General features: G+C 41.5%; 1 protein-coding gene across 11 annotated transcripts in view; it reads right to left on the minus strand.

The window, feature by feature from the left end:
• The window catches only part of MBNL2 (muscleblind like splicing regulator 2), a 71,776-nt gene that overhangs the window by 31,090 nt on the left and 26,816 nt on the right, over window positions 1-13,870 (minus strand). For 9 of the 11 annotated variants that reach the window (XM_075727908.1, XM_075727907.1, XM_075727906.1 and 6 more), the window contains exon 2: window positions 2,772-2,936. The exons of the other annotated variants lie outside the window; for them this stretch is intronic. In XM_075727908.1, coding sequence (XP_075584023.1) covers window positions 2,772-2,936 — 165 coding nt within the window. The remainder of the gene's footprint in view (window positions 1-2,771; window positions 2,937-13,870) is intronic. 11 annotated transcript variants of the gene reach the window in all.

Here is a 13,870-nt window from a genome sequence, read left to right on the forward strand (position 1 = left end):
CATACGAAGAACCGCCCTTGTAGCTCTATTACTGGAAAAGAGGCTGCCAATGCAAAGGAAGTCGTACTTTGAACCTCCATCTCTATGGAGGTCCAGCTTACACTGCAGGCTTATTTACGCACCTAAAAGTAGAAATAACATAGACTTCATTGCTTTTTCTCAATACTTGCTTTCCTTGGGAAAACAGGCTGTTTTTCAAAGTACCAGATTTCATAGGTGAAGCGTTATTAACTATATTAAAGCCATATTTCTAATAAGAGTATATATAATGAGCTCTTTGGCATGTAACTTCCATCTGTTTGCATGCTGTATTTTGCCACCTCCTGCAATTATATGTTACTATGGCTCACACATTGAAAAACCTCACCTTTGCAAATGTTTGTGTGCTCAGCTGTCACCAGTGGCAAGCAGAATAAATATTATAATCTCAGCTGGACACAATATTTAGAAAGGGATTATTCAGGCTTAGCTAGAGTTCATCTTAGGAAAAAATTTGATTGGAAGGAATGATACAGGTCTAAAAATCTGTTTCATGCCTTCCTACAGCGAGTCAGTGAAGTCATGATCAGAAGAAAGAGCACTTGTGTGATGCTAAAACACGGCCCTACCAAGGCAGAATGGTGGGTTTGTTACCACCAGCTCCATGGGGGGTGGAGGCAGAGCATCACCATGGTCAGACCATGGTCAGACCTGGAAAGTGCTTTAGTTCTTCAGAGAGTGAAGCTATAATTATAAATGAGGAGAAAAAATATGCAGAAAAACAGGACACATCTCAGATCAGCTTTGTCAGAAATTAAGTTCCCAAATAAACGGGCAGCTAGAAGTGAACTTCGCAACAGCAAAACACTAAGGAAAGACTTAAAAACAGTTAACAAAGGAGGAGCGTCCTTCTCATCAAGGTGGCCTGCATGGCCTCTGTTGGAGAAGGGAAGCCAGCCACGCACACTATGAAGAAAATATGCATGAGAAAGCACAGGCGCTAGAAGGTTTATTTCTGTTTTGTTTTGGTTTTGGTTTTTTTTTGTCTTTGGAACAAATTACTAAATTATAAATGAATGTGAGTTAGTACCAAGAAGATGCTTTAAGCAACAGATTAGCCAGGATACCCAACTGCATGGAAATGGCATCTACCTGCCCTAGAGAGTTAAACGTGAATAACGTTCTGGTTTTATCACAGATCAAAACTGCTTGGTATCAAACTGCCCAGTTTATATGTCAAGCACGAGCTAAATTCTTCAGAGCATAATAATGAACATTCATATGAAACAACAGTTCAGCTATGTTGAGGACAATATGGGTTATGTAAAATATAAATAACAGCTTTGTATCAGATATAATTTTAAGAATAAATCCACATGTCAAATGACTTCTATGGAATTTTCTTTCACTTTTTATCCATTTGGTCAAGGCTGAGTCATCTTAATCTGGCAATTTATGAGAGACAGAGAAATAAACCCCAGCACTTCTATCACAGCAATCAGTACAGAAGGCATTACGTCAATGAAATTATAAAGTTCAAATGATGAAATGGGTGAGTAGAAAAAAGTATAATTTTGTCACTTCAATTTTTCTCATAATACTAAGAGGTGGAATCTAGTCCTTCATCAAAACTTTTTCTGGTGAAAACTTTAGCAGTAAAAAACCAGGAAATATCAAAATACATTATGCCAACATACCAAGATACATTTTGATGAACATGTACCAGAAATTCAGGGACTCCTGACACCCAATTTTTGTTCATGCCTCCCACCTTACAGCAGATGTTTCAAGTGTAAAAAACACATTTGAAAAAGGCATCTGGGGTGAGCTTCCTGTGACCAAATACAGGTGTCTTCCTCTGAGATGCTTACAGTTGGCTCCTGTGATAGCCCGTGGAAAGACGAAGGCACTTAAAAAACCAAATAATCTAATCTGAATGCAGACATCTGAAACAAGCCAAGTGAATAGTAATTAAAAGTGCCTACGTCTTTTCATAAACTATAAATGGACCTTGGAAGCCCAGCGCAGAAGTTGATGCCAACACTCCAGATGCCCCAAGTTAGAGAAAGAAATCCCATCCCAGTGCCTTACACCAGGCATTCAGATTGAGGAAAACATCATTAGCAGCCATGTGTGAAAAGTTGAATTCAGGTTACTTGCCTGCTGCTCAGGCCTGCAAGACTCTAGTTTTACGTTACCTTCTGGATTTGAAGTGTCCCAGGCACTCATATGCATTACCTTAAGATAAAATGCTGAGTTTGTAAAGTGTATGCTCCAGCAGTTCTGTGTCTTATTCTGGGACACTTCAGATTTCAAGAGTAAGAAAATGCTACCCAGAATGACACTAACCTTTGCTCCTGGTACTGGGATTAAATACTATTTAAAACCACTCAAACCCATAGACTCCTGAGAGTGGAACTTTGCCCTCCTACTCAAATAGCTTACGAGCAATTATTATTATTATACAAATTTTTGCCTCCACAAGAATCATAGGTAAAAATCTTGCAAATTTAGACTAAACCTGACATGAACTGAATGAAGGAGTTAAAAAAAAGAAAGAGAGAAAGAAAAAAAAGCAGATGAGTCTGGGGTAAAAAAATATATCAAATCTACAGCAACACTCCATTGTATCTTCAAATGCAAATATAAATGAACGTCTCTCTAGCATCTCGGCAATTCCTTAAGTCAACAGATGGGAACTATTTTTATTGACGCTAGTTTAGAGAACTTTTGCAGGTCAATATAGTCTTCGACTTTACTTACCAACAGCACCATCAGAGAAATATACTTACCACTGGCTGTAGTGGTGTCCCTGGAAACATGAACTGCATTTGCTGGGCAAGCATTGCTGCTGCAGTTTTTTGTTGGATTAAGTTGTTTCTGCCATTGATTTCCAGTTGAGTTTTTAAATGTGTTGGTGGATGAAGGTACTTGCAGTTCTCCCTTGTACAACGACCCTGGAAAAAGAAGTCACACTAATTGGTCTACTGCTTTTGATGATAGTTTAATGCCTTCGAGCAAAATATTACACTATAAACTAAACAAGAACTAATGAAATACAGGGTGTTTCCTGGGAACTATGTAGCCGGCTGGGAGGAGCTGATGGCCTTGAGCTCTGCCTCAGCCCACTACCTCTGATTGATCATTAAGGTTATTAGCCATGAAAAAAGAGAAAGGCTTTGAAAATAGGTGATGGCATCTTCATTGTTAAGTACAGATCACTGCTATACAATTAATATTCTGAGTATTATCCAGACTCCCTGAACTGCCTCTCATGGTATCTTGGCTAGAGTATCTGGTATTACCACAACATAAATGTTTTTATAAATGACATTACATTATGAATAACAAATTTAAACTTTCTTTAAGAGAGATGCAGCTTTTAAGCACATTATATTAAAAAATAATTGTATGTTCATGGCAGTAAGGCTCTAAAGTGGCCACTCTCTGCTTGTGTTCTCTCATACGTTCACCCTTATTCAAGTTCACTGCCTTCTGGCCTCCTGTTTTTATTACATCAGCACAACTTTGAACTATTTCCATCCAAGTATAAAAGAACAGAAATCAAGCTGGTACTTTGGCAGACTAAATTCAGAATCAGTGCATGGAGCTAAATCTGAAGGTACACAGCAAAAGGAGAGCTCCTTATCAACCTGAAACCAGGAATTTTTAGACAGTTATGAGACAATAAGAGACAATAAAAATAGGGGTGGGCAGTCACCTCTGAGGTGGCTTGTGTTGAAGGAGATGGACATGCAGCATACCTCTACAAGCAGTGCATGCTGACCAAAACACAGGTAGAGCAGCATAAGACGCGCTGATACGTTTTCCCCCAGAAAGGGAAATCGTAGGGTGCAGCAGCAGGTTGTGCAGCTGCGGGGCAGAACCCGCTGAGATCAGAAGCTCCTCAATGACACGGCTCACAAACAGTCTCCAAGTTTTAAGAGCTGTGACCAGAGGACCTAGAGCATTAGTCAAACTGCATTTGACACACTCAACTTGTTGAAGATAAGTTTCTAAATTGAGACGTTTTTAAAAAGTGTTTTTTAAACTTTCCATTCACTGGTATAAGGGCTTTACAATTCCTAGCCAAGCAGGAATATCCTCCTATAGCCAAGAAAACATTAAGATCTCTATGCAAGAACACCACACAGTACACATGTACACCGCATATGCGCACACACACAGCTACAAAACCTTCAATACGCTTTGAATGTCCCAGAACAACAGTGTTTATGTTACACTTCTTACTCAGACACCGAAACCCTGCTGATTCTGCCTCTAGTCTGCTATATGGATGTAATAACTACCTACACAGGAGTGAGTTAAACACGTTGAGGAAGGTTCTCCTGCACCGCAACTGACGGGAATGCAAGTAGCTATTTCCACACTACTAAGCTATTGAGAACAGCCCTTTCCTGAACTGTGCCTGGCCACTGCTTGGAAGTATACTAAAGAGCAGAGGCTAGAAGAGTTCAAGAAAGATAAAAATTTAAGGAAAAAAAGGTCTCAGCACTCAGGAACAGTTCTTGGTGTTTTAACCTGCTAGTATCGATGCAGCCATTTTCAGGACATCATGCTTTCCCTCCGAATTCTGTTGTGCGAGTCACCAATGCTGTCTGGTTGCCATCTAGTTTAATGAAGTACACAAAATGAATGTTACTTTGTCAGCTGGCATGAGCAGAACCGGAAATAGTCACGACTTGATGGACACAGAAGGCGGCTGGCTCTTCCATTCGGGGGGAACAAGGCCATAGCCTTCATAATGTTAAATTGGAGCATGCTCAGCGCAGGCAATGAGCAGACGCTTTTGTGTTGGCTGATGAGGCCAACTGATTAAGGCATTTTTTACTGAGATCTATTTAACCTTAATCTATTTTGTATATGAATGGTTCATACAGCAAATTTGAAAATTGAAACAGCAAAATTGAATCAAACCACTCTACCTGATGGAAATATCTACCTATGGAAACAAAAGTGCTCCTCAAATAAGGATTGAGAGCAACTCTCAGCCACAGTGGCTTTTGAAGTACCTTAAGCCTGAAGAGTGCCTTCAGCCAGCCCTCCACTTTTACCTCTGAAAGCACACGGCTACTATATACCATCACTTCAAGCTCTGCAAAGCAACCCATGGTGCACAAAAGATTGGTTATTTCAGAAAACTTTCCAAAATAATCCAACCATACAAAAATGTACTGTCTTTTCTAAACTTATTCATGTCTGTGCCTCATTTACTATTTTTTTGAGCTCCTGGTTAGCAATGAACATATTATAAAAGAGCTGCGTGGCCCCGTCACGCTACTATAGAAAGCGCTGTAAACAGATCAAGCCTTGTTGAAATTAAATGACCCAAAATAAACCGCAGTGGAATGAGCACTGAAAATAGTGAGCAGATTAATCTAGCCCTAGCTACAAAAATTAAATAAATTCTGAGACCAGCTTTCACTTTTTGGACCTACAATGGTTGTGGGAAAATGCCTATAAGCAATTTTTCATTCCTTTTTTAACAAACTCTCCGTGTCTCTGTGAACGCATGACGAGATTAGTTTCAGAGAGGAACCGGGCTGACTCCCAACTACTGATCACTGCAAAAACAAAAATTCAAACTTGTAGTGTCGTGTCAGTCAAATGGGACCCTGGAATTTTTTGTTTATTAAAAAGTCAAATATGAAGTCCAACTGAGATGCCAGCATGTATCAACCAAACAGCAGAACAGGCAACTGTACACAACATGCAGGGCTACTCAGCATGTTTAGGACGAGAGGAAATGGGCTCAAGCTGTGCCAGGGGAGGTTTAGGCTGGAAATTAGGAAAAATTTCTTTACGGAAAGGGTGGTCAAGCATTGGAAGAGGCTGCCCAGAGAGGTGGTGGAGTCCCCATCCCTGGAAGTGTTCAAAAAACAGGTAGATGTGGCACTTCGGGATATGGTTTAGTCTAGTCTACCCTTGATTGGTTTAGGTGGGCTTGGTAGTGTAGGTTAATGGTTGGACTGGATGATCTTAAAGGTCTTTTCCAACCTAGACGATTCTATGATTCTATGATTCTATGTTGGCTGGGTCAACATCTACAATAGGAGTCCACTTTGGATTCTTGTAAAAAACTACTATGCAAGCAGGCTGCCCCATAACAAATACAGAGACAAAACTGAGTGCTTTAACTTTAGGATGCATCAATATCAAGCCTCTGGAGCATGGTTTGGCTCATCACAGCTCTTAAAACCACAGCCGTTCAGGAACTGCTCCGCAGACATTCAGTCCCCCCAGCGCATGGCGGCACAAACTCTGTCAGCAGGATGAAGCAGGCAGCAGGGAAAATAATTGCTTCATACAGCTTTTAACCTGCTCCCACATATGAGTCAGAGTCCTGAAACTGAGGGTGCAGACAGATTGGTTTGAAACTTGGTCCCTGGAAACTCCTGTCACCCGTGAAGCGAAGGTTATCAACAAGCACGTCATAAGCTGTTGCGCACTTCCCATGCGAGTTCACCTGAAAAAATCACTTTCAATGAGCTGTCCCCTTATCTGCAATGGATAGTAACGATGAACAGATATCACATTAAATTCCTGGCACTCTGATACTCCCCTCATCCTGCAAGGATGGTACCTGCCTCTAACCTTTCATTTCTCTGCCTTTGTCCTCCACAACTAGCCTAGCCTAACGCATAAGGTCACATTTCAGGCAGGTAATGGAAAGTTTTAGCAGAAAAACTACTCTTCTACTGGGAACATGCTGGGGCTCGCGTTGGGGGTGTGCCACAGGCTTCATTCCAGTAATGAAGCGCGAGAGGGAAAGGGTGAACCAAGGAGCTGGGAACTCAAAGGGCTCCAGTGCCTATCACCCAGGCACAGCAACGAGAGGCTCCTTCTGTAGGGGCAATGGTCTTGCGAGCTGCTACCTGACTGGCTTCATATCAAAACCACATCCCTTAACAAGCCATGTCACACCACTGACTTTTTTTTTTTTTTTTAAATCAATACATTTCCCTATTAAGAACAATAGGTAGTTTGCCTAAAATCAATGGCACAAGGCAGCCCACAGACAGGAGTATATTAAAAAGTTACGTATGTACTAAGAATTATAATTTTAAAATAAGCAGAACAAGGTGAGTGAAGAAGTAACACCCCATAACTTTGCATATTAAAATACTAAGAACCCATTTCCTGTCTACAAGTTGTACAGCCACATCTCTGTCTTGAATATTTTATAAATCCACAGCTTTCTTCAGTATTTTACTATTGCTGTAATAGTAACAACAATAATACTAATTCATCCAGGCCCAAGATGAGAATTGTTTATGCATAATAATGAGTTATTTTTTACTTACTAAAATTACCTTTATCTTTGATAAAAATAAGATGTTTGAATTTAAAAAAAAAAAGAAAAAAAAGGCAAAACAATGTTTCTTTTATCTCTTAAGCCGAGAATCAACTAATGCATCCACAAACATTTTGCTCAGGTAATGAATTCTGCTTTTAAGATGGGGGGGTCAATATATATTCTTAGCACACTTATCATAAAAGTCTCACTAGTAAATGTAACTGCCCCAATCTACACAGTCAATCCAAAACTGCTATAAGACACTTTTCTGCAGCACAGTGTAGTAGGGTTTTCTTGGCAAAAGGAGAGGCTAATTCAGGTTGGAAGGGACTTCAAGAGGTCCCCAGGCCAACCTGCTCTAAGCAGGGTCAGCCCTGGGGTCAGACCAGGTTGCTCCAGCCAGGTCTTGGAAACCTCCACAGGTGGAGCCCGCACAACCTCTCTGAGCAAATCTGATCTACTGCTTGGCTGTCCTCATGATAATTTTCCTTATACTCAGTTTGAACCTGTCTAGTTTTGGCTTACACCAGCTGTTTCATGTTCTCCACCATGCACAGCTGTGAGGAGCTGGGCTGCACCTTTGGACAACCTCCTTGTCCTTGAAGGCTGCTCTTACAGGAGGAGCATCACCGTGCAACATCGTCGTGTCGTCTGCTGTTAGTGTGCCTGTGTCAGGTTTGAACCCCAAGGGATACATGTTAAGTTTTTTAAACCATACCAGCTAAATTAAGTCTCCCTCTACGCTTTATCTCATACTTTGGGAAGGCAGCAGCCATGGTTACCTGCCATCCCATCAAAGCAGCAGTGTTATCCATCATCAAACCAATCAAATTATTTATATTTTCCTTAAATAGCTGAAATGGGGAAAGTCAGGCTTGAAGCTCAGCACACAAATCCAAAGTTAACTGAGGCAATTTATTGATACTATTAGCGGGAAATAACAGAGCATGCCTCCCCCACCTCACGGCGTAGCCTAACATCTGACATGGCACAACTCCCTCCTTCCTTCTCCCCCCAAACCACCCTCCCACCTCTCCTAACTATAGACTAGGAAACAACTCATGCTATAAATATAACTTGCTCAAGCCGTGCATGTCCTGAAGGGCCAGCCAAAATGTGCACGCGGCTGGCAGACCATGCTCGGGAGCGGCTCAGTGCGCGCTCTAGCCTTTTCCTTAACGGGGTAGTAATTTGGATCTCTCTCTTCTACCCAGACACTAATTTTTGCATAACCAGTAAGAACTTTGCAGTATGTCTTTGAGATGTCTGCTTCTAGCAATTTCGCTTGAAATTGGCCAGGGTGTTCAAAAGTTATTAGGGTACGAGGATGATACTGGCAAAAATATGGATAGTGCAACTATGTAAAACCTGTTTCCTTAAGACAAGAAGCTAAAACTAACAAATGCAGATGAAATTGTATGATCTCTCAGGATTAAATATGCAGTCTCATGGGGAAAAAAAAAAGGTATATGACTTCCGAGACATGAATGCTTTCAGAAGGCATCTGAGCAACTGGTTCTACAAGGGCAAAAAGATTTTCTGGTTTCTAGCTAGACACTCTGAGATCCAAACATTTGCTGGAGTCAGAAAAGACACACACACACACACACACACACACACAAATTAAAACTAATAAACACCTGATGCCACAACCACCTCTCCTACTGGGGGGAAAAAAAAAATTCCAATTTTCTGTATCATGCAGCTGCAGCAAACTTGCACATGCTTGTAAAGATCAGATCACATTTTAATAAACTAGGCACTTGCAACTGTGGGCATGCTGGTTAGCTAGACATCACCTGCTTGATATTGATATTAGATACCTGAAGATATTACATACTGTTCAAACCTTGGCAGAGCAAGAGCTAGCACAGGCCGCTGCCGGGGGCGGTGGCAGCACACAGCAAGAATAGCCACAGAGACAGCAGTGTCAGCAGCTGTGGAGGTACCTAAGCCGTAAATACTCCTCTGGACGAGTTTCTGACAAGAGCACAAACTGTTTCTTCTCCTTTGGGATTCCTCCTCGGCAGCCCCTCAGCAAATTCTGGTTGGGAACGTGTGTGGCCTCACCCAATCAACTCTAACAATTTCACCACTGCATAAATCAGGAACTTCTCAATTCCAATAAGCCCAGGCTTCCTGGGGCTAAAACGAGACCCAGTCAATAGAAGGGCAGGGTATTTTGGGATCCTTAAGCTTCTGCTCCTGTCCATAGACAGCCACGCTAACCCTACCACCCCAAAACATCCAGTTCAAATGTCAGTTTTCAAATGTAGAAATACCAAAAAGAGGACAAAAAAATCTAAAGAAAATAGTGTGTATTCATATGCAGGGAGGGATGATTCCTCCTGTTCTACAGGACTTGCATTTATGCATTTCCCTATATATTTCAGTACATGAGAGCTCAATCACCAACAGCACTTTCAACGCTCAAGGAAAACCACTAGACTGCAGTTTGGACCAAGTTAAAAAGTATTTTCCATCTAGCATCACAATGCAGGGAACTCAATTTTCCTATGCAGGTCTGTCTGCTTCCTAACTTCTCTCAGAAAGTAAAAAAACAGATATCATACCCCCATTAATGTATTCCCTTTGCACTTGCTGTGAATATGTAACCTCTCACACAATCTGTAGGACTACACATGCCCATGGAGTTAAGCATATCTGCAAGGACTTAGGGGATTTAGTTAAGCCTTAAGAATGACTAGTCGTAGGTTTTTAAAATGTAACTTAGCATTTTATTTCTTCCTTAAGGTATACAAAAAAGCTTCAAATGTTTTTTGAATTGTGCATAACTTCACATCTAGAGTATGTTGACTTGCAAATATGCATGCTTATGAAAACATGATTCCATTAGCCTAAGTAGAATCATATCTAATTTTATAGGAAGAAATGGAGATCAGAGTAAGATCCCTTATCTTGAAAATGAGACATACTTCAACTATTTGAGAAAACGAAAAATAATTTCAAAAGGACCAAACTGTACTAGTAACAGAAATATTAAGCTTTTGATGGAGAGTTCAAATGCCTCAAACTTCATTTGTTGCCATGCACCTTACCAGCACAAAGACCTAGAGTAAAAAATGTATTTCAAAAAAACACAACCATCTCTTATATTACACTTGAAATATTTCTGCTGTTGGATCTGTTTTCCTGGAAAAAACCCCAAAAGCCAAACAAAAAACACCAACACAAACAACTTGGAAACTTCGCTGAGAAATTAATTCTGTATTTCTAAAGCCACCTTGCAAGTTCGCCCACCGAAGTTAGTGAGTGTGCATACATATTTATACGCACCTACACACCTCCATTTCAAGCAAAAGTAGAAGGCAAATTCACTTTCTTTCTTTAAAGTAGAAAAGGAAAAGAAGGCAAAAAATTCTCAGGTGACTTCAGCTTGATTCAGTTTCCAATAAGCTAAGAAAACCCATTAGCTGCTCTTCTAATGATTTCAATTATTTGTAAGAAACTAAAAGCTGGTAAAATAAAAATGACCATTTTATTCATAAAGTTATAGAACAAGAACTGCCTGTAACTGACAGCAAAAATAGAAAAATATTGAAGAAAAATGGAAGTCTTACAAAAAGATGGAAGGTCTAAATGATGTAAGAGTCTTAACACTGAAGACTTAATAGGAGATATTTATTTAAATGGAAAAAGACAAAATGTTCTACTGAAGAGCACATTTGCAATGCACAAAGAGCTCCGAGTTTCTCAAGATGCTCTTTCAAAAAAATGTTGAGAAGGATGGCTATAGAGAATGGTTTAATAATTTGCCTTGCAATATCAAGGGAAGTGTACTCAATATTAAATTGCTCAGAAGAGAAAGAACTCAAGCAGATATTGCAGATGCCAAAAAAAAGAAGAGACACTTATGAAATTGTAAATCGTTTGACAAATATCCTCGAGGTTACTCTAACAAATAAGACAAAGAAAATTCAGACAAAGAAACAACAGTTTAAACTAATATAAATTTATTTTATTTCTGTGTTTACTGCCTTGAAAATAATTTGAGACTAATAGGGAAATAAAGATTATTTCTTCCCCAGTTATGTAGCTCTTTTTCTTTTCCCTTTTCTCCCCCTCACTGGCACTCAAAATCTAAACCAGTTATTTTTATCTTAGCTTCATGTTTGGCTACTAGCATCGATCAGTACATCACAAGCAGCCGTGGACAACACTTGAAATAAATCTTCACTCTAGTGCACACAGGCAGCTTTCATGCAACAAGAGGCAGCCAACATGCAATATAGGGGAAGAGCCCTATGAAATAAACATAAAGAAAGCAGAGAGAAGCGTGACCTCGTTTCGTTAAAATTCCCCAAATGTCTGATTTCTATTACATGGGTGCTGAGACTTTTCACAGAGTCCTTGTGCAGGGCTCTAACAAACATACAGCTCCTCCCACGGAAGGTCTAGATGCAGCCTGCCATGCCACTCAAGACGGGTTGCAGTAGCAGAGTGGTGATTTAAGCCCTCCAACTCTGCCCATTCAGAGAAGTCAACGTATTCACAGATTCCTGCATTACAGAAAAAAATGTCTAAGACCTTTACGGAGTCTCACAATACAGCATTACACACAGTTAACTGATGGCTGGGCAGCTTTAACGCACCCACTCATCACAAGGATCGAGTGTTTTCGTGGAAGACAGAAGACAGCTGTGTAAATTGCAGGTGGGACCACATGGTAGCTCAAGGTGACATGGATTTTTTGCTGGTAAACAACATACTCCACCATTAAGTTTAACTTGTCTGAACTGTAAAATAAGAAGAAAAGAGCTTGGAAAGAGGCAATTTTCTTCAACTCTTCTCAGTATCTCAAGAGCAGACAAAAATAGCCATTCCAGAAGTTACACCAGTAAAGGAAGGTAAGTTGTTTGACTGCAGGTCAGCTGGCAAGAGAAAAGGCAACAGTGGTGTAGTAGGACAACAGCAGAAGACCAAGCAAGAAGATGGGCATAGTGTGGCACCACTTCCTGACGTGCCTCTTTCCTCACCTCCTTTACAATTCCCATAAAAGCCTTCAAGCGGACGTATGCTGACTTTAATGCAAGCTTGCTCATATGAACAGGACAGAGGTTAAACTCCCTTGGTTTGGAAACACCACTTGCCATGAAAAGGCAGGCAAAGATAACTGCAGAATTGACAATCAAGCCCTGAGACACTTTATTTCTCTCTCAGTGGCCTGTGAAAGAAAGCCATCATGTCTCAGCACATGGACTACAACCTCCAACATCCATACCACATGTCCTCCACCGTGACCAGGTTAGAAAAGAAAGAGTGAGTAGTGAGGACAGGTCTTTGCTGCTGGGATGCTCGTGAGCCTAAACGGTGAGCAGCCCAGCAAGGACCAGGCAATGGGCTGGTACGCTGACAACAGTTCCCTCAACAATGCAGTGGGAATCTTAACGTGCCTCAGAAAAAGCCATGAAAACAGTTATATGGCATCAAAAAGGGGCAGGAGACATGCCTTGGCAGTGAGGAGCCTGGCTGACCAGATCGGAAGGAAATGGGAGGAGAGCACTGTAAAACTGACCACATTACCCTCCTACAGCGAGTCACCTGCCCAAGGGAGCCTTGAGAAGATGCTTCATTCAAGAGTTGCAGTGAATCAAAAGAGATCTGGCAAAGGCCCACTGTTTGGAAGAGTCTCACCATATGGAAAAGGTCATCAGCACGATGTAGCAAAGCCCCTTATGTACCAAGGGATCCCACTGGTGTGCTACGGAGAAGGGCGGACCGAAAGTACCGGGAGCAAGTGACCACCTTGGCCACCGGCATGTCATAGCCCTCAGCTCTCGAGCTGGATGCCCAGCAGCCATGAACTGCTGTGGGGGTGACCTGATCTGCCGTCAGTGAGTCCCTCTGCCACTCCTTGTGGGGACACTTTCACCCTGGCCAGGCTACCCCACAGCCACACGTGCGCCAAACAACGCGCTGGGGCTCCCGGTCCAGCGGGGGCTTGCTGGGCCTCTTCCCCATTGGGGATTTCACGCTTTCTTGGCCAATCGCTTTACAAAAAAAAGGCAAAAGCAAGGGCCGAGTTAAATACACAAATTGCCAAGGACACCTTACGTAATTGCAGAGGTGAAAAGTACACCGTCTCGTCCCTCTGCAGAGGAGGAGTGTTCACCCGCCTTCAGCGGCAGCGCTGGAACCGCAGCTGCGTTATTAATAAATCATCGGCTTCGCTCCCAGGATGAGCCAGCAAGGGCTGGAGTCTGACACCAGCTCTCAACTCACTGGAAAGTTGATGAAAACACATAGAAACTTCTCAGTGTTTTAGAAACTCCATGTATTTGCAACTGCATTAACAAGCACAAATTAAAGAAAAAACTCCTAAAAATGAAAATATATTTGCATTTCCAAAGAAGAATCGCATGTAAAATCCCCTGTATTATCTATAACTGTATGAGAAGCAGCAAACAAATTATCGAGATGAAAAGACACCAGCCATAGCACTATAGGACCACCCACAGAGAGCAACCAAGTGTGCCTGACCTGAAAAGCAAAAGGTAAGCGGGCACCTTTCCTAGTCTTTTCTGTACCCAGTCCATGCTCCTCCTCTTCTGG

Source organism: Pelecanus crispus, chromosome 1 (assembly GCF_030463565.1).
Source record: "Pelecanus crispus isolate bPelCri1 chromosome 1, bPelCri1.pri, whole genome shotgun sequence".
Lineage (NCBI taxonomy): Eukaryota > Metazoa > Chordata > Aves > Pelecaniformes > Pelecanidae > Pelecanus > Pelecanus crispus.